At 40.5% G+C, this 20,696-nt stretch overlaps 3 protein-coding genes across 3 annotated transcripts in view; 2 read left to right on the top strand and 1 right to left on the bottom strand.

Moving 5' to 3' along the window:
- Positions 1–324: 324 nt before the first annotated feature.
- Positions 325–10,187, bottom strand: LOC131135386 (uncharacterized). Its single transcript, XM_058081138.2, has 12 exons — positions 10,069–10,187; positions 9,932–9,972; positions 9,291–9,530; positions 9,093–9,210; positions 7,977–8,129; positions 7,706–7,894; positions 5,505–5,578; positions 5,117–5,314; positions 4,088–4,225; positions 3,242–3,331; positions 3,036–3,179; positions 325–2,090 (listed from the first exon to the last, which is right to left on the bottom strand). Exons 3-12 carry the CDS (start codon positions 9,528–9,530, stop codon positions 1,962–1,964), a joined length of 1,473 nt encoding a protein of 490 aa, XP_057937121.2. The 5' UTR covers positions 9,932–9,972; positions 10,069–10,187; the 3' UTR covers positions 325–1,961.
- Positions 10,188–10,400: 213 nt separating this feature from the next.
- On the top strand, positions 10,401–12,878 carry lg12h3orf38 (linkage group 12 C3orf38 homolog). Its single transcript, XM_058081142.2, has 4 exons — positions 10,401–10,683; positions 10,950–11,125; positions 11,194–11,438; positions 12,212–12,878. The coding sequence occupies exons 1-4, from the start codon at positions 10,557–10,559 to the stop codon at positions 12,576–12,578; spliced, it is 915 nt and encodes a 304-aa protein (XP_057937125.2). The 5' UTR covers positions 10,401–10,556; the 3' UTR covers positions 12,579–12,878.
- Positions 12,879–14,404: 1,526 nt separating this feature from the next.
- The window catches only part of LOC131135385 (FERM, ARHGEF and pleckstrin domain-containing protein 1), a 56,752-nt gene continuing 50,460 nt past the window's right edge, over positions 14,405–20,696 (top strand). Inside the window, exons 1-2 of the mRNA XM_058081137.2 lie at positions 14,405–14,661; positions 17,439–17,649. Of these exons, the coding sequence (XP_057937120.2) occupies positions 17,470–17,649 (180 nt within the window). The 5' untranslated portion in view covers positions 14,405–14,661; positions 17,439–17,469. The remainder of the gene's footprint in view (positions 14,662–17,438; positions 17,650–20,696) is intronic.

The following is a 20,696-nucleotide window of genomic DNA, read 5'->3' as shown; positions in this document are numbered from 1 at the left end:
TGTTTGTTAACAAGACTTTTAAAAGGCTCTTTTAAGTCAACATCCAGAGCCAATTCCAAGTTGTGACTTGTATTTTATGCAGTCGTTATGTTAGGAATGGAATATGTTCCCTCTGCTTTGAACAAGACGACATACCAAAGACTTGTTGATAACAGAGTGAACATATTCCATTCCTAACATTCCTAATGGATTTAATGGATTATTTGGATTTACAGTATTTCCTATGGACCCATTAATAACTGTTAGGAATGGAATATGTTCTCTCTGTTATCAACAAGTCTTTGGTATGTCTTGTTCAAAGCAGAGGGAACATATTCCATTCCTAACAGTTATTAATAGGTCCATAGGAAATACTGTAAATCCAAATAATCCATTAAATTCAGCCAATAGTCAAAAATATTAACAAAAAATGTCATTTTATAGAGTGTAATTATAGTATGTATTTATGCAGAAAACAATGTGAAATAATTCTAATTGGGGAATGGATGGAACTTATTGTTAAGTCAAACTTCCGTACATCCTGGAGAGCTGGAATAGTAGTAATAGTAGAAATTGTTAGCACTCGCAATGTTTTTTGGCCCCGTGGCAGGTTATTAAGCAGTTTCACTCAGTACAGCAGCGCATAGAGTGTTTTGTTTGGGCACTCGATTCCACAAAACAATACAGTACAGTACAAACAGACTCGTGTGTTACATTGTATGAAAATTTGGCAAAAATGTTTTAAAAAGTTGAAGATCTTGTTCAAGTCGAAGGTTGTCTGGTGAAACTGAGTGCCACGGCAAAGCACCTGACGCGTTTTTTTTTTTTTTTTGCTCACTTGTCCATACAATGTGTATGAAAACCGATGCAAAATTTTAGCAAAAATTTCCAACAAACAATTTGGATCGGACCGGAATCATATGAAACCTGTACTTGCATCTTAAAAAATTGCAGTTCACTTGTGTGGCTTAGAAATGTAAAGTTTCTGAACACGTTGAGTCTTTGGAACATTCTTTTAGTTTATCTATGACAACCGACTCCCAGTTGTATAAGAGTGACTCGTTGATTAGTTTAAAAGAACCGAGTCAAAAACAAACTAGGACTGAATTGCCCTGCAAAACTGACTACCTTAACAAAGCACACTACACTATGACTCCAATCAGATAATTAAAAAAAAACCTGTACTTCAATCTTAGACGTTTTCTGTCAAAAATTCAACAAACCACACTGGCTCACGATTCTTGCATGGAGTTCTCTTGCGTGGATTAGTGACGTACACAAACGAGTCGAGTCATCTGAATGGCTCTTTTAAGCGAACAATGAGAAGCGACTTGCGCTTGCATATACACACTACTCCTTCATGTAGGTGAAATTCTTCTGTGAATTGCTTTTCATTGTTCACAAAAAAGAACCGTTCAAAAGGCTCGACTCGCTCGCAAACATCACATCCCCATGAGCGGGCATAATAACTCGCCTATAAGCCAATATTAATCATCAATATGACTAATAAGTCGCCACATTTCACACTAATAATGAAATAATTGATTAGATTATCCGTGTCTGGAAACAAATAACTAAAAACTAAAATGCTGTGAATGGGTGAAGAATGAGGACTTTTTAAAGTGAGTTTCTGAAGTTGAGACATGCATTAATAAAATATCCATAGATACTTTATTGATTTATGAAGGAAATGACTAAAGTGTTGAATTGTGCAATTAAGATTATGGAAGCCTCCTGAGTTGCTCGTTATGACAAACCATGCAGATGATTTTTTTCAAAGTTGAAAAACATGCATGCTGCTCTATGACTCATATTGCTGCAGAACAAGGTTTGTTCAAAAACACCTGAAAAATAGTTTTTTAGAGCAGTACAATTAGACGGTAAAGTGCAAACTGTCTCCTGCCACCAGTAGGATTTTTGCTTTTTTTTTTTTTTTTTTGCATAAAAGTATGCAGCTTGGAGAAGCAGACGAGTGTGCGTCCTCAGTGGCTGCTGTTGGAGCTCCAGTCGTATGGGAGGAAGCTTACTTTAGTCTTCCCGGCAGAGATGACCCCCTGTAAGCTGGTCTTCTTGGGGGAGTCGCTCATGTGCTCCAGCACCCACTTCAGCAGCTGGGACAAAGGCAAGTGGAAAAGTTGTCATAAATGTTATATTATTATAGCATGTGTGTCTAAATGGTGGCCGGGGTGCCACAAAACTTTTGAAAAAATTTTGAAAAAAAAATCCGAGGTAAAAGGATGAAGTCAAAATTTCAAGAGAACAAGAGCTTTAATCTAACAATTAAAATTTGTAACTTTGTAATATTATGAGGAAAATCATTGTTTTAGTAGCATAATGTTCAAATGTGAATATCTGCCAAATACTTCTATTAGGTTTTTTGGCGTCAGAGGTAAAAAGTGGTGATGATGCAACTCCACAATTGAATGGCCACAAGGTGGGAAAAGTGCATTTTAATAATAATAACTCCGCCTGCAACTTTCCCATCTAACAAGACAACGTAAGTAATATTATGAGGGAAAATGCCATTTTAGTAGCATAAAGTTGAAATATTCAAGAGTTGTTACAGTATATTTACTAATAAAGTTAAAATAAAGTTGAAATATAGTTGGGAACTTAAAAAAAAAAGTCAAAATACGAGAAAGAAGTTGTATTCTGATGGGAAAAATAGTCGTAAATTTAGAACTGAAAAGAATGAACTGATTTTAGTAACATACTGTTAAAATATTGAGGAAATATGTTATTTTTAAAGTTATGAAAATTAGGTTGGGGAAAAAGTTTGACTATTATGTGAATAACGTCATTTGAAGAAGATGATTTACAAGAAGAAAATTTTAAATTTGAATAAAAAAAGAAAAACAGCTCTACATTTACATGAATAAAGTCAAAATATTTAGTATTTTTTCATAATTCATAATACAATGAGAAACAAACAAAACAACAAATAAAGTTTTAATGTTTGGGAAAATTAGGTTGCGGAAAATCTTATAATGGTACAAGACAAAGTCAAACTATTATGGAAATAAAGTCATCTGAACACAACATGTCTGTGCTGGTACCTTCTCATCAGTGCCCCCAAAGTCGGCCTTGTACCATTTGAATATCTGACTGAGTCGAACTTCCTTTTTCCCGGAATCCACGACACAGGCGTCATCATTCTCCAAGAACGCTTCAGCTGCCGTCCGCAACTGGCCATCAATGTCCTGATGACGGTGTTTAGAACAATGTTAAATGTTTTTAATACGATGAATAGAAGCGTGCATACCTGTGGAGTGTAGGTCTTAATGGGGGGGCAGCCTTTTGCACCGCAATTCAGGGCGAAATGAATCAATGGTTCGGCATCCGGTAGAGCCACCTGGTAGACAGAACAGGAAGTAATGCAAGATGCCAGCGAGCTAAACAGTGTGATATAAGTGCAGTGTGACCACCGAGTAATGGCGACAAAATTTATTTAAATTTATAAAAATGCCATAAAAACGTATCGGGATCCAGACAACACAACTGTGGTGCGTTCACGGACCACTGAACGAAGTGCGAAATTGCTACACAAAATCTCATCAGTGAAGCATAAAGACATCATCCTGTAAAAATGGCGGGCCTTTTAACAGTATGCTGTACATTTGAGCTGTATGATTTACAAATGGTGACCTTTCTGTCGGAATCCCTTTTTGATTGACAGAGCAATGGGCGAATCAGCGATCTTCCAATCTAAACCTCCACTGTAGCATTTTTCATTCTGTTGTTCTGAACTGATCTGGAGCAAGACGACTTTGTCTTGCGTTGTGTTTGGGGACTCTCTTCTGTCACTCTGCCCCCCCCATCAGAAATAAGGATAAATAATAAATAAAACACATTTATGATGAATGAAGAGCAGTATCAAACTGACTGCGATGAAAAAGTTTGCAGGAAAGATGTTTTTTTTTGGTCTATTTCACAACCAGTCATGTTGCATAGACAATTCATAATTTTACATTCACTATTATTATTATTATTCACTATTATTATTTAGATTGCAATAAAACAGATACTTTGATATTCCACCGTGCTGGCTTACCTGCTGTCAAAAAAACAACAACAAACTATTGTGTGATTTCAGTCATCAGGAGCAGACCTGTAGTCGGGGATCCGTTTTGGAAAAAGGTCTTCGGAGCTGCGCCACGCCTTTCCTGTTCCCTCTCAGGACGCCGTTCTCAATATCCTGCAAGGTGAACACTTCTCCTCCAATCAGGTAACTGACATAGTTGAAGAACTACAAGAGGTGGAGGAGAAAATGTGTTGTGACATTGAATCCTGCTTGTGGTGTGTCCAAAGTGTGGCGGCACAGTCGGCACTTTCTCATCTCTCCTACCGCTGCTGAAAAGCAGATTTTTCTGTTCCACCCGTTTTTACAGATCGTTACAAAATTTGGTGGAGACATCTTTCGTGACAGGACACATGAAAAGCCTCAAGAACTCATGTTCCTAAACAAATGGGAAGTCAGCCATTTTAGTCTCTGACAGCAATTTTAGGCGAACTAAACTAATTACGCCCACGCTAAAGGATGTGGGCGTTTATAGCGACACATTTTGACGGTCAATTTACCACACAACTGTGAAAGTCAGTAAATTTGCTCCACAACACGAGATCTTGATCATAGTTGGTACATATGATGAAGACGACACTAGTGGTGGGAAAAAACGTTCATTTCAGTGGACCGGATCATTCAGTAAAAAGATCCGGTCATTTCAGTCAGTTGGTCATGAATGAACGGGTCATATGAACTAGTTAAATTCATGACTGACTGTCAGCCATGAAAGAACGGACGACAAGTGTCAGTCAATCTCTCTGACTCGGTCTTTCAGTCAGCTAACCCCACCCACCCACAGAGCGAGGCGAGACAGTCCCGCCCTGCAAAAGGAACTGACTCTCCTGCCAAAAAAGCATTTGCAACTGAACGGACTAAACGGGTATTTTAGGGCGATGACCTTGTTCATTCTGTTCACAAAAAAAAGTTCTTTTGACCTGTTTGTTCATGACTGACACACAACTCGATGGTGGTTGGTCGGTTCAAGGGTACTCGCAGTCTTAATGTCCGTTTTTTCCCCCTCAAGCTGCTGTGCCTCACACTTTGAGAACACCCTGTTCGAGAGTCAGGTCCTACTCTGTATCTCTGCCACATGTTGGTGGGGGCCCCCAAGCGTAGATATCCATGGATGACCAAAGCATTGTAGATGTTGATGAAGAAGGCCAGCTTCTCCTCTCGGGACAGCGACAGCAGCTCCACTCTCTGCAGCTGAATGGCCAACTCACAGTAGCGCTCGAACGCAGGACTTGCTGACATGCCTTTGTAGTCCACAGACTATGAAAAACACCATCACATATCGTTACAGTAGATCCTGCAGTGCAGTGAATCACATTTCATGTTGGCAGAATGGACAAAATTCACGAGTAAGCCCATAAAAATATCTATTTTTCAAGCACTGCCCCCCATAAACAAATAATACTAAACATACTATAGAAATCTAAAAGTACATGTTGAAGAACATCACCTTGCCATCAGCGGAGAGATGATCTGAGAACAACTTGAGAATCAGCTCACGCAAATACAGGGAGAGCTCCGCCGCTGAGAGAAAGACAGGGGAAAAAAAACAAACTAAAGATTACGCATGCACGGGGAGAACATGCAAACTCCACATAGAAATAAATCGCCGAGGGTGGAATTGAACTTGGGTCTCCTAGCTGTGTGGCCTACATTCTAACGCTAACCCACCATGCGGCCCGTAAAGTCAAAACATTAAGAGAAAAAGTTACAATTATACGAGAATAATAATAATAATGTTGATATTATGAGCAAAGATCATAGTAGTAGAGTTATTATGGAATATTATGAGAAGTTGTAATTTTTGGGAAATTGGGTTAAACAGTTCTAAATATTACCCAAAGTCAGAATATTATTATAATAAATCCATAATTATGAGAAGAAAATTTACATGATGGAAGTTGAAATCAAATCATAAAGAACTGTCATTTTAGATGAGTAGTCAAAAATAGTCAAAATATACTAGAAAAAAGTCACAAATATACGATAATAAACTTGGCCTTTTAGTAGCATAGAGTTTAAATATTTTTTTAAATGATGAAATATTAAACATTATAACATTTAACGTATTATGACAAAACAAAGTTTTTGGAAAATTCAGTTGGGGAAAAAGAATAAGGGAATTAATTCAAAATATTCAGAAAATGTGTTTTTATTTAGAAATAAAGTTTTCAATATTTAGAAAATTAATAAAATAATTTCAAAACGTTGTTTTACAGCAGTTTTGTAGCCCTCGCTGGAAAAAGTGCAGACATTCCTGACCTAAAATGACAAATAATATACATTAATAATATACATAAATGAAAGAATGAAACCCTGTGGTTTGTTTGTGGTTTGGTTTATTTCTATTTATTTATTTACCTATTTATTTATAGGTTTCTATTTATTTATAACCATATAACATTGTAAATTACGGACCACCTGTACTAAACTACACATAAAAGTAAATAACATGATATGGATTCCAATTAGTAGAGAACAGTAAGTGTAACAAACGAGCAGAAGAAGAAACGTGTGAGGAAAGTGCGTACCTCCAACAATGCTTACATTGCCGCAGTCATCATTATTGCTGTGTAGCACACATTAGCTTGTTTGGCTGAAGCAAATTTTAGTCAGAAACACAAAGCACAGCCAGAAATACAGGAGGTCCCATCACCACTGATGGAACCTTAATTAAAAAGGCACAGTAGATTTGGGTGGTAAAACATAGAATTAAACTTGTCATCTTGGTAAAGGTTGCTTGGCCTCCACAATGACCATACCTATGAATATTTGCATTTGAAAATGTGGGAAGTTCTCCGGAATGTTAGGGAAAATCTGGACTTCCACTTCCAGAAGCTTTGTAGAACTTTTCTACAGTAGTCCCTCGTTTACCGTGGTATCGGTTCCAGATTCGATCATGATGAGTGAATTTCCACAAAACAGGATTCATTATTTATAAATGGAATATTTTATTCGTTAAGGGCATAAAAACCTGTTTATGATGTTTATTTTTACATTTCTAGAACGCTCTGGGCATTAAATAACAATAAGTCACCTTTACACTCCTTTTGTCCAATATACTAGACAAAATAAAATAAAAATAAATAAGTCGTGTGTGTCGCTTACAGTGTCAGGGAAGTGGACAGGAAGTGACGTTGGGGATTCTGGGTCGGGTTTTAGCTCGTCGCGTGGGTTACGACCGCAACAGGAGCCCGTGTTAGGGATTAGTGTGCCTGTCAGATCATTCAAAGCTGGTGCTTTACATTACAGTAACATTACTGACACCTAGTGTCCACTGTCGGTACTATAGTTGTATGTTATGCTTGAAATGCTTAATTTAGGCATAAAGTAGATAAAATGTGCATCCTAGGCTGATCATAGGCAGTATTCAACCACGAAAGAACATAATTTAGTCATTAATATATTTTGGAAAACTATGATAGAGTGAAGCTGCAAAGTTCTAAGCATGAAGTGTTGATGGATTAGCCTGCGCTAATGAGCACTAATAGTTAATCAATCAAAACTTTCTTACCAGCAACTGGCAACCCAGAACAAGCTTCTTACACAAAAGCAAGCAAGCGTAAAGACAAAGGACAGAAGCTGAAGCTCTTGAGTGAAAGGTCAACGTGCGCAAACGGCCACCACCAGTCTAGTCCACGAAGGACCTACCCTTGATGGGACTACAGGTTGCGGTCTGTCCTGCGTTGAGAGCCGAATGCGGGTCATCCTCCAGCAGCCTGTAAAGCGTGTCCCCGCTGGCAGCTCCAAAAGTGGCATCCGTCTGCCCGCAGCCTCGTGCAATAGCCATGTACTTGTCTGCCAACAATTTCTGACCAACGTTCAAGGCCTCGGCCTTGGCTGGCACACACAGAGCCACAGTGGATTTCACTACACTTTTTTTTATAAATACCGGAAGGATCTCTGGTCCCATCCTCCTTACCCATGCCCTTCTCTTTCTGCAGCCAGGTAAGCAGTTGGTCATGTGAGAAGCTCTTCTTGTATAGGGTCAGGCCCCTTCTGTTAGTGCCAATCACATTGCCATCTTTAAGGTCACCCACCAGGTCTGCCAGCTCATCTTTCTCACACTCAAACCCTGACAGGGGGTACAACAAGCCACGATATATTTCTTTATACGGCAAGATCTCACCTTTTTTCATTCATTCATTCATTTTCTACCGCTTATTCTCACTTTTGCTTTACAAAATATCAAAGTGGCCACTGTGTCATTTTCACTAAGTGGCCCTCGCTGCAAAGCGTTTCACATCACTGGCCTCGTCGATAGGAAAATTGCCTTGACAACCTGGCTAAATGCTAAGCTATAGACCAACACTTCCTCCTTCAACAAGTTTAGGGTTGTGATATTACAAGTAAACACATAATGGCACCCAAAGAATGCCGTGTGAAGGCATGCAGGTTGGTACTTGATATGAAATTGCATCGCTTGCCATGGACTTCATTACAAAAGGAGCCGAACACACACACAGTGACACTGTTGAAAGACCAAACGTTGCACTTGTTTCCTAACCAGTTGGGTCACCCTTTTAACAAAGTGACTATGCAACATTAGCTCTGTAAACACCGTGCAGTACAAAGTACTAAGGAAAGAGAGTACTTTTCATTGTTTTGTGTACAAAAAGTCACTGCTACCTTGTGTGAGCAGCAGTCATTTTAAGTTACATGTTGCTAACTTGAAGACCTGTTTTGCTTACCTGTTTTGCAATAAGCATCCTGTAATCCAGGAAGTCTATTTCACAATATAACCAACAGGCTGATATCTGTAATACGTCTCCTAGCTGTTGCACGAGAAGATGTTAGCATATGGTGCAAGACCTGTGTTTTGTTTAGCTTTGTTATCGTCATCAACGCCAGTGCAAGTGAACCTTGTGAGGCTGGACGGAGACCTGAATTGTCTAGATGGCCAGTGGGTTGGCTGGAGAGTGACCATGGCCACAATAAAAGGCCACTTCAAAATATGCAGTTTTATGATAAAGCGTAGCACAACAGACTGTGTTTGACTGTATGGTGATGTTAACATAAAGGAAGAATCTACACTCACCACGATCTGTGTCCCAAGCAGCATCCTCTGACTGGTTATTCTCTGGTAGCGGCGGAGCATCAGCTGGAAGAGGCTCCTCCTTGACCATCGTAACCAGCTTGTCAAGCTCCTCTGGAGCCTGCAAGACGTCACACATGTCAACAAACTGCGTCTGTCAAAGTCTGTCATCTTATTTGAAGTGTTTTCTTTTCTCCTCACCAAATTCTGCAGGTCCGAGTTGCCCCCGATATGAATGTTGTTAAAGAAGATCTGAGGGACCGTGCTCCGCCCTGTCAGCTCCTTCACCTTCGCCCGTAGCTCCGGATGCTTCCCGACATCCACCTCGTATAACGGTACTCCCAAGCGAGCCAGCGTGGCTTTAGCCTGCAGGCAGTGTGGGCAGCCTTGGATGGAATACACCGTCACCCGGCCCTTGTCGCTGCTTTCAAAGTCCTCCATCTACAGCAGCACAAATGGAATGCTAATGGATGCTGGAGAGGTCATGGATTCTGTGTGCTGTTACAACTAGGCTTATCTTAGACTATACAGTAGACACACAAGGTCAATGATTTCTCTATTTTTAATGTGAAAAGCAGCTATAATGCAGCTATACGCCATTTAAAACATTTGAGTACTCGGCCCATAAATTTGTTTACAGTCATCAAATGTTTTCATGTTTCTTAACACTTACTGTATTTAATAATTGTACAATTATTAAAGCACATTGCTAGCTTACCGAGTCACATATGAAGCCATTTAAAAAGTCGTTGCACAACAACTATGAGTGGCAGAAATAGTCAAGGCGTGACGTCATTCCCGGGATAAGAGACATTACCTGGATAAGGAAATGGTTACGTTACCTTGTGGTGTTCAAATCCTCCGTTTGCTCGGGGAATGTAAGCTGTTAAATGACAGCGCTGATTATATCGGTCTTGTTGAAACCACAGATATTAGTACATTGTTAGAATTGCAAGAACCGGAATCTGTTATATCTTACATTTAGCCAACGGAAGTACACAGAGCCTATCAGAAATGAACAATACTGTAAAGTGAAAGAGCTGCTGGCTGCCGCAGCTAGCTGCCTTCTCTCTTGGCGCGTTCAAGTGCTCCCCGGAAATTTGAAACTCCACATTTTTACGTGGAATGACGAAACAAATATTAAATATACTTTATGCCGTTTATCATTTTTGGATAATTCATATTTAAGGGCAATGTAGTATCTAAGCTATTTTTACGTATTTGTTTTTCGTATTTCACGCAAAAAGTAGGGTCGCTACCTACCACCTTTAAATACCCTTACTAGGAAGTATACCTGATAAAACATTGATTTGCTAATACGAAAGCCATTTACCAGCTAAAACGCTAACGTTCCTGTTATGTTAAAACGTTAACGCGGAACCATTATTCCGAAGCTAATTCCTGCACGGACATGTTTCGAGTCGGTTCTCCTTCTTGTTGTTATGCTAGTTTACGACTGCGGCAGGGATGGCGGGGCTGTCGGGCCCAGCTCGAGACGGGTGTACAAAAATACTCAATTTATTGTCGAAGGCTGACCTTCTTTCACTGAGTGACACCGTTACAAATAAGATGATTGTAGTAGAGAACGTTACAGGTAAACGAAGGCTCCTGGATGAATTGCAAGGCGGCGGACTTTAGCTAGCATGTCACAGTGCCCATTCAATATAATGAGAAATAGCTACATGTTTTCTTAAGCCGACATAACTTTGCTACAAACTATGCTGGACTTATTTACAAGCTGTACGGGCTTACTTCCTAGTCTGTTGATGGTGTATAGCTGAAACTGTTCTCCTAATTGTGACAAGTTGTCATGCATAGAGTGTATAATGGTCCTTAGCCTTCTTTTAATGTTTTACACAGAGGCGGCAGAGGCAATCCTCTCCTTCACTAGCAATGCAGAGGAGCTCCTGAGGAGGAAGAAGGTCCACCGTGACGTCATATTCAGGTACCTGGCCAAAGAAGGTGTAAAGATGCCTCCAAGTAGTGAGAAGCACCAGCTTGTGAAGAGGGCTCTGCAGCTATGGTCAAATACAGAGGTAGGGATATGTTTTATTTGGGGGTAGATGGCTTTATTATCTTGATCACTGATGGTCCGCTTTTTAAGGTGTCGATTGAAGAACGTTTGCCGGGTGCGACTGATCACACCAGGCAGAGGTCATTGCCAAACATACCCCAGGAGACCGTGGACGTGAAAAATGATGCAACCATTGACATTTTAGCCCTTGGCCAGCAGTTCTGCCATTGGTTCTTTCAGCTGTTGAACAGTCACAATCCATCACTGGCCCAACAGCCTCAGGAATGGGGACCGCAACACTTCTGGCCAGATGTGAAGCTCTGCCTTATTGCCAGGTACCGTATTGTAATTATACTATATCATATCATTGATACAGTATTGCGGCATCCAATATATACTGGAATAAAAATGATGATATCCAATAATATCCAATACAAAAGTTGTATCAAAATTTAACCCTTTAATTAAAAAAAATGCTCAATTGTATTGATGTTTATTGATTAATAGCCATAATGTGGTCACATGAGGCCAATGTTTATTAGAATACATTTTGTTTGCAAAATGTTGTATTCTAGTGGTAAATGATGCCAATAATGTCAGATAATGAGGTTTTCACATTTGGAAGTGAGCTCTGAGAGAAGTTTGTGATGGTTCAGAAATTATTAATTTAATTTCTAACACTGGCTCACTGTGATGTCACAGTAAGCAGGACCTCTTCATATGGGTGTGCCCAGTAACAAGCTGTACAAGCTGAGTGGCGCCAATCACAGCAGAGTGGGAGTGCCTGCAGGCATGCCATGTGTGGAATAAATTAAACCCAATGAAATACAGCTGGAATAGGTGCAGATTCTGGAAGATCTAGAAAGCGTTCTGTGTTGTTGGGCTGAAAATGAGTACAAGGAGTCCCTTTTAACTGAGATTAATTGAGATTTATCAGTCTGGACAAGGTTATAAAGCCATTTCTAAAGCTTTGCAACACCAGCAACCCAGAGTGAGAGCGATAATCCACAAATGGCAAAAACAAGGAATAGTGGTGATCCTTTTATTTTTGTCGGTGTCTGGAAACCCTTGGTGTAAGTATATGGCTTTGGTATATTTTCTTCCTCAGAGCCGGAAGTGAACAAATGGAAGAGTTCCTGGGTGCTGAGCTTGTCAGCTGTCGTCTCCTGGCTTTGACCAAGGAAGAGCATCTCCTTCTCAGCCCCAACCTGGAACCGCACGGCCTCAAGGTGCTGGCCTCCCCCCACGGTCTGGTTCTGGTGGCCGTAGCTGGGACGATCCACAGGGACACTGCCTGTCTGGGAATATTTGAGCAAATATTTGGACTCATTCGCTCACCACTGGACAATAACAGCTGGAAGATCAGATCTGTGACCTTGAAGATCAGGGGACAGGACGCCCTGATGGGGATGCAGACGTCAGCACCCGCTCTTAGTTACAACTCCAGTGACCTCTTGCTGCTTTGCAGTCTATAACATTGAAGACTGCTTTTATTTCATGATGTTGTTTACCTGCTGCAGGCAGATTGCCTTTTGAATGCGGAGCTGTTGACATGTCATTCAACACTGATGCAAAACAACATGCTAGGTATGTCAGTTTTGTTACTTAAAGCATGATTTTGTCATGTTTGTTTTTCCAGCTCTCTTAACAGTTTCTGTTGTTTTACTTGGTTGTGAATTATACCAAACTTTGGTGCCTTTAGTAAACCCTCATAATAGTGCAGACATGTAGATATGTACCATACCAAATAAAGAAATTATATTGACACATTTATACATATTGTGTCACTATTACTATTTAATCCCTTTAAGACAGTCCATAATTTGTATGATTGGATCCATTAATTGAGTGACCGAAGTATTGAATCCCCATGCAAAATGTGAAGTAGCCAGTCACAAAGGTTACACACATTTTTACTCGTCTCTACATTTTACAAATCCTGAAGTGTTTGAGGCTGTCACTTGGCAACTCACGGTCCCGTATGTGGGATTAAAGTCAGAAAACTGCATAGGCCACTCCAGTATCTTAATGTGCTTCTATTTCAGTTAGACTTTGTTGCATTGGCTGTATGTTTTGGGTCATTGTTGTGCTGGAAGACCCAAACATGATGAGGCCAGGAGGTTCTTATCCAAGATTCTACAGATTCTAGACGGGCCTGTACAAGTGCATTCTTAATCAGAGTTACCTTGCAGGCATTTCTGAATCTCAACCCGTTACAGCAATGTTTGTTATTCATGGTTTCCTGACTGACTTTACTCCCATCTTTCCTTGACATCATCACCCAGCTTTTCCCTTGTCGTTCCAGGCTTATTCCTCACCAGAATCTTCAATCGTGGAGCTTCAGAACGAGGGATTGACTGTTATTTCTCACATTTCTGAACCATTGTGCCAATGTTGGTCTCTCAGGGGAAGCTTAGCTCCCAGGAGATGGACAAGATTTCACAGAAAGCTAACAAAGATTGAGGCATTCATTATTATTTAAGTCAGTATTATTCAGTATTTTAGTCATATTTTTATGCAATATAACAGTAAAGAGATTTGCATAATACAGCATTAACAAGACCAAATTTTATATATCATGTTTGCTAATTAAGAGTTACGTGTACTGCAGGCAGTACATTAAAAAAAACATGGGGACACTTTTAGAAGTATTCATTTTTTGCTACAATGCTAAGCTAGCATTAGGACCAAGCGGAAAACGGCTGCTCAAGATGAAGCTGTTTCCTTGTAGGCAGCCCACGAGCACGTTGATTGGCTCTTGCAGATCTTGCTAACGTATGATTGGCCGTCCCCAATTTGTCCCCTCCTATCATCATCCCGGGTCTGGGTGGTTATGCATTCATTCATTTTCTACCGCTTTTCCTCGAAATATTTGAAATATATATATTTATATATATTTGAAATCACCCATCCATTCATTTGTATGCCTTTAGTCAAAATTTATTCTGAACTTCTGCTTATTTTGACTCGAAAACGCCGTAAAATGTTATGTAAATGATGTATATTTGAACATGTATTTTAAAAATGAATGTAAAATTGGTGGTAATGAGTTGAAGGGAAGTTGAATAACCGTAACAGAATTGGGCGATAATGTTACGCTACATGCTTTAGCACCAGCCAAAAACTACAAAGGTTTGACATTTGAAATTAAAATGTCGTCCATGATTTGTAAAGGCACGTGCAGCTGTTAGCATAGAGTTGAAGTCTCCTGTCTCAGAAGTCGTGTAATCCTAATTTTTTCCACTAGGTGGCAGTGTAGCATCTTCAGCGCCTCAGAAGGGGCTGGTGGCGGCGCTGCACCGCCTTCATTCGGACTGAAGGCACCGGGGAGAGAGTCGACCGCTTCGCTCGCTCTCGGCTCTAATCTCGTTTGTGCCCGGCTCCGCCATGGCGACCGCAAAAAGTCTCTACTCCGGTCCGAGCAGCACCTAAAAGTCACCTGGACAGTGTGACCCGTGTTCTTTGACCACCGCGGGACGCCCATGTTACACTTTGAATCCGCTGGGGGAATCCAGAGGTGCGGAGTAAAAAGCGACGCTTTTCTAGGAGGAAAAACGGGTAAGAATCCATTTAACCAAGTCCCGTGTGCTCTTGAAGGAAGTGATCCAACTTGTTTGAGGAGATTAGGGTTAAGTCTTGCGTGTTTGTTCCGTCATCCTGTGTTGGCTTTCGTGGGAAGCAAAGTGACCACCACGATGTTTTGCAATGCGCGGTATCTGCCGCAGCTGTCGTGAACATGCAGCGAAATGTAGCCTTTTCCACTGGTAATCCGGGTTGCACAATCAGGCCAGGTGAGTCCAATGCTGGCTGCGAAATATGCTGAGCGTTGCACCAGTCTGCTCCATTAACCTACATTGCAAAGCAACATGTCTTCATTCTTCATTGAATGACATCTAAAGGTGTTTGATACCCGGTATTCCAAATCCCATGGGAATTTCTCACAGCCACGCCCAGGTATGAGTGACTGATGGATGCTGTTGTGGAAAATGAGGAGATTTTGAGGTTCCATGGTGGCACAGCTGTTTGCATGGATGCGGAAGGGCCTGTGGCCTAAAAGATTCCAGCTGTGTGGTGTTGGCCCTCACTGAGGAACCCTTGTGTTTTGCTCCTTACCACACAGAGCAAGTACTGTTCTAACCTCTGGAAGCCGGCTTTTACAGCTCCACCTTAACACACTTGTGGGGAATTTCAAACAAACATGTTCAAAGGCAGGGTCATTCACCCTGGAACACACTCATGGGGCTCTGTATAAGCCCCTCGCCCCCCTCCCCAATTGGCTTTTTCATGCAGCAAGGTCGCTTGGCTTTATGACACCAAGCAACAAGGTGCAGCCTGTACTGCAGTCAACACAGGAAGTCATTGGCCTTGACCAGAACATCAAGCCGGTTATGGTTCAGGAGGGGGTGTGCCGCACTTTCACAGCACTTCCTTTCACCTGCGTTGGCTTTCAAATGTGTGTGATTGGAAAAAAAACATGGCGGTCGAGTGGACCAGGGTTCGATTCCACCCTCGGCCATCTCTGTGTGGAGTTTGCATGTTCTCCCCGTGCATGCGTGGGTTTTCTCCGGGTACTCCGGTTTCCTCCCACATTCCAAAAACATGCTAGGTTATTTGGCGACTCCAAATTGTCCATAGGTATGAATGTGAGTGTGAATGGTTGTTTGTCTATATGTGCCCTGTGATTGGCTGGCCACCAGTCCAGGGTGTACCCCGCCTCTCGCCCAAAGACAGCTGGGATAGGCTCCAGCACCCCCCGCGACCCTCGTGAGGAAAAACGGTAGAAAATGAATGAATGAAATTGACTTTTTTAGTTTTTCTATAATGCATTGCGTCATTCATTGGTACCTGGGCTAAGGGCTCCTCTGGTGGACAGAGGCAGCATTGCAGTGCTATCCAATTTCTTTGCTGATTGTCATGCAATTAAATGCTCTGCTCAGCATTAAAATAGTTTTTCCCCCATTTTGAGCCCGTATTGGTACATTTGTATATTAGATATACCTTTTGAGTGTTAAGTTGCTGTGTGATGAGTTTAGTGTCAGACTGTTAAATCACGCAATTACCTCCTGTCATTTCCAATGGGTTGACAAGCTCTTCCTGAGTTTTTTTCATGATTGGCTCCTGGTCTGGTTTTTCCTCTAAATTTAGCCCATGGACTGGAACACAGTAAATGGAACCGTAATGCAAAATAAAAGCAATAAAAGCAAATCAACTTTCCATTACAATAATTTCAATAGTTATTAATTAATAGGTCATACATAAACATGGAAAAACCTTAACATGGAACGGTGCAAACCGAGGACCACCTGTAGTGATTTTCTGGACGGCTGCTCACCCCCACATTTTCTTTGTTTTTGTCAAGCTGCCTGTCTCACACTTTGAAAACCGCTGCCCGAGAGCATCATTAAATTGGACATAAATCAGAGTTGATGAGTCTGAGTTTGTCCCCACACTTGCAGACACACGATCCAAAACCGCCCCACCCCCCCACTACTTTCAAAAACCTGTTCAAGACTCCCTACAACACATCCCACCTATCCCTGAAGCCGCGTCGCCTTATTGGATTCCCTCCTCACTGCACATTCCAGCTGACTGTCGTCATCCTGTGGCGTCACCGACAGAGTGGCGCGTCCGGGTGCTGCACCTTGGAGCGTGGGCCGCCGTTCAACCGTCGCGGCACGGCGCCCAAAAAGTCAATTTGTTTCCATTTTAACTTGTAATGGCACACATTTGTATAATTACTCGGTATACCTTTTTGCTTGTTAAGTTGCTGTGTGATGAGTTTAGTATCAGACTGTTATACTGAGTAATACTAGTAGTAGTTCTGAAGTAAAGGAGATGCCACAAGATTAAAATGTATGAATTAGCTCACCACATTATAAGCTGCATGGTTCGAAGTTCAAGGGAAAAAAATCTCGACTTATTTGTTTGTTTTTGTTTCGCCTTTTTTCTGAATACAGAGATCTGTATACTGATTTTTGGCTTAAGCCCTTCACCGTAAATGTATTGCTTTGAGTGTTTTATGTCCTTGATGTGTAAATGTTTAAATGTATCTTTACCACTTCTCTTTTAGGCCTCCCAAATTTCAGATTTTGACACTTTAGCCCCTTAATTCTAACGCCACATCATTCTAACTCAGTGTGACTTGTGCCTAGAAAAAGAGGAACATGCTTGAACATTTCTGCACCCTAATTGCTTCTCCCACAGGCAACCATTAGCAGGGAGTGGAAATCCTGCTCTCACAATTAATGTGTTAATGTGAACAAAGTGGGTGGGGCTTGCACGGCTCATTTTGCAACGCACGTCACCACTGATGCTGTTTTGTGGCGTCTTTGCAGGGTAGGAAGCGAGCGGCGCATTGAACGAAACATGGCAGACCCAGACTCGGAGCCGGTGAAGTCGAGAGCAGGGCACCGTCTGGGAGCCCCGGAGACTCTTGGCATCAGTACGCTAGACCCGGCGCACAGACCCCCGGCCATGCCCCCCGGAAGGCACGTCACCGTCAGGGTCCATATGTTGGACGACACGGAGGAGCTCTTTGACGTGTCGGTGAGTGTCCATAACTTGGTTGGATTTATTGCGGCTAAGGATGCGTCCAGGATGAGCTGGTAACAGGTTGGCATGGCAACTTGTGCTGATGAAGCTGGAGAGATCTTATTAGTCCTGTCGGGGTTCATCCAGCAAATTTGTCTCAAGCAGCTTCTGCCGACCGCCTCCTACATATTCAAGTGTGCTGTTTGGCATGCAGGTGGGCTTGAACGTTGTATCGCTGGTGTTGACGTTTATTAGCTTTAGAGTGACACTTACATAAATCAACATAAAGGGGAGAATTTGCAGAAATCATCTAGTATATGTGATGCATGGAGAAACCTCAGTTCCTCACTGAGCATGCGGAAGAATTCCGAGACATACCCCATTAGAGCTGTGACTATTAATGGACAAATCGATGATTAATCAATTATCCAATTAATCAACAATTATTTTGGAATTTGAAGTGTCCTGTGAATTGTGTCTTTAATTTTTAAATATTGTTTTCAGTAGTTGTCCAGTTCCTTGATGTCTTGGGTACTTTGGTTTCTTCCGATCCTCCATTTAAATTCATTAGAGCTGCGGCTATTAATGGACAAATCGATGATTAGTCAATTATCCAATTAATCAACAATTATTTTGGAATTTGATGGGTCCTGTGAATTGTGTCTTTAATTTTTAAATATTGTTTTCAGTAGTTGTCCAGTTCCTTGATGTCTTGGGTACTTTGGTTTCTTCCGATCCTCCATTTAAATTCATTAGAGCTGCGGCTATTAATGGACAAATCGATGATTAATCAGTTATCCAATTAATCAACAATTATTTTGGAATTTGATGGGTCCTGTGAATTGTGTCTTTTAATTTTTAAATATTGTTTTCAGTAGTTGTCCAGTTCCTTGATGTCTTGGGTACTTTGGTTTCTTCCGATCCTCCATTTAAATTCATTAGAGCTGCGGCTATTAATGGACAAATCGATGATTAATCAGTTATCCAATTAATCAACAATTATTTTGGAATTTGATGGGTCCTGTGAATTGTGTCTTTTAATTTTTAAATATTGTTTTCAGTAATTGTCCAGTTCCTTGATGTCTTGGGTACTTTGGTTTCTTCCGATCCTCCATTTAAATTCATTAGAGCTGCGGCTATTAATGGACAAATCGATGATTAATCAGTTATCCAATTAATCAACAATTATTTTGGAATTTGAAGTGTCCTGTGAATTGTGTCTTTAATTTTTAAATATTGTTTTCAGTAGTTGTCCAGTTCCTTGATGTCTTGGGTACTTTGGTTTCTTCCGATCCTCCATTTAAATTCATTAGAGCTGCGGCTATTAATGGACAAATTGATGATTAATCAATTATCCAATTAATCAACAATTATTTTGGAATTTGATGGGTCCTGTGAATTGTGTTTTTAATTTTTAAATATTGTTTTCAGTAGTTGTCCAGTTCCTTGATGTCTTGGGTACTTTGGTTTCTTCCGATCCTCCATTTAAATTCATTAGAGCTGTGGCTATTAATGGACAAATCGATGATTAATCAACAATTATTTGTCCTGTGAATTGTGTCTTTAATTTTTAAATATTGTTTTCAGTAGTTGTCCAGTTCCTTGATGTCTTGGGTACTTTGGTTTCTTCCGATCCTCCATTTAAATTCATTAGAGCTGCGGCTATTAATGGACAAATCGATAATTAAAGATTTTACTTCCAAATCCCTGGGTAGCTTTTGTTCACAGATATTTAATGTTTAGAAGTTAGCAGCAGAAACGTCTGCTTTTTACTACAGATTCTCAGAATAGCTGGGAGCGTTTTTATGAAGGGAGAATTAAATAGTAAGTAGGGATGAGTGTGTGAAATGTTTGACATAATTAATGCTATAACGGATATAAGAGCCGCCGGCTTCTCCATGTCTAAAAATATCACACGTTTAAGTTTTTTTTTTAATATTTAATTTTTAGTCAATACAGGTTTAAATTCACCCTCAGTGCTGGGGAGTAGCTGTCTTAACAGGCATGGTGTCTCTTGCTGTTGACCTGAATAAAGCTTTTGTCACAGAGCTGCGGGAAAAAAAAAGGAAGCTTTATTCAGTCAATTTAACACGCAGCATATCCTAAAATATGTAGTCAGCTCTATCTTGTTTTGCCTGAAGGCATCTTCTCAACTAAGGCAAACACATTTTACCAACTAGACTGTGAGGACCCATCTAGAGCTTATTCCTTATGGATGTTTTCCATTTGAGGAGGCTTCAATGTCTATTATTATTCTGAAGCCATTGCATGTATTTTAAAGGCACATTTTTGGCCTCTTGTGCACACGCTTATTTTGGTAATGGTATTACAATCAGTAACTGTTACATTTGTTCACTTCCTGCTTTCCATAATACAGTTTAAGGCTTTTTTTGTGGGTTTTTTTTTATAATGCACCATTATTCCGGTGATTATGGCTGGTGCTTGTGTGTCTCACCAAAATTATAGTAACATTTCTGCCACCTAGTGACCAGTGTTATGGTTTTATTTCATTTGAACATGCATCGGATTACAATTGAATGCATCACATAATCAGTTCCCAGTTCCACATGTCCAAAAGGAGTAGGAAGAAGCAAAGCTTATTAAATCCTACCCCTCCATCTGGTACTTTTACAATCAGTAACTGTTACATTTGTTCACTTCCTGCTTTCCATAATACAGTTTAAGGTTTTTTTTTTGTTTTTTTGTTTGTTTTTTTTAGTACGAGGTGATATGACCATATAATGACATAAGTAATGACATAGTAAGTGTCAATATAGTGATATATATAGCACATCATGACTGGTTCAAGACTCTTCATCCTTGTATTTAGCAAACATCAACTGCTTGTATTGTTTCTTGAATTGGCTCATCGTTGTGCATTGTTTGCGGTCCTTACTCAATCCAATCCATTTTAAACCTGTATTGGTACTCGGCTTGTATGTTTAAAAGCTACTTTTTGGGTTTTTGCTGCTGTGTGATAATATGTAAGATGAAGCTGTCTCTTAGTTTAGTTTCTCTTCAAAAAAAAAAAACCCTCCTGCTACATGTTCTTCTTCTCTCTC

The sequence above is a fragment of the Doryrhamphus excisus genome, linkage group LG12, assembly GCF_037039965.1.
Source record: "Doryrhamphus excisus strain RoL-2023G ecotype Guam linkage group LG12, RoL_Dexc_Guam_v1.1, whole genome shotgun sequence".
Lineage (NCBI taxonomy): Eukaryota > Metazoa > Chordata > Actinopteri > Syngnathiformes > Syngnathidae > Doryrhamphus > Doryrhamphus excisus.
This window is presented reverse-complemented; position numbering and strand designations above follow the sequence as displayed.

Coding starts and splice junctions, on each gene's coding strand:
- LOC131135386 (XM_058081138.2), bottom strand. CDS start 9,530: ATGGAGGACTTTGAAAGCAGCGACAAGGGCCGGGTGACGGTGTATTCC. Junction 9,211..9,290: donor ACTCGGACCTGCAGAATTTG/GTGAGGAGAAAA, acceptor GACGTCTTGCAG/GCTCCAGAGGAGCTTGACAA. Junction 2,091..3,035: donor TTGGGGGCACTGATGAGAAG/GTACCAGCACAG, acceptor CCTTTGTCCCAG/CTGCTGAAGTGGGTGCTGGA.
- lg12h3orf38 (XM_058081142.2), top strand. CDS start 10,557: ATGGCGGGGCTGTCGGGCCCAGCTCGAGACGGGTGTACAAAAATACTC. Junction 10,684..10,949: donor TGTAGTAGAGAACGTTACAG/GTAAACGAAGGC, acceptor TGTTTTACACAG/AGGCGGCAGAGGCAATCCTC. Junction 11,439..12,211: donor AAGCTCTGCCTTATTGCCAG/GTACCGTATTGT, acceptor TTTCTTCCTCAG/AGCCGGAAGTGAACAAATGG.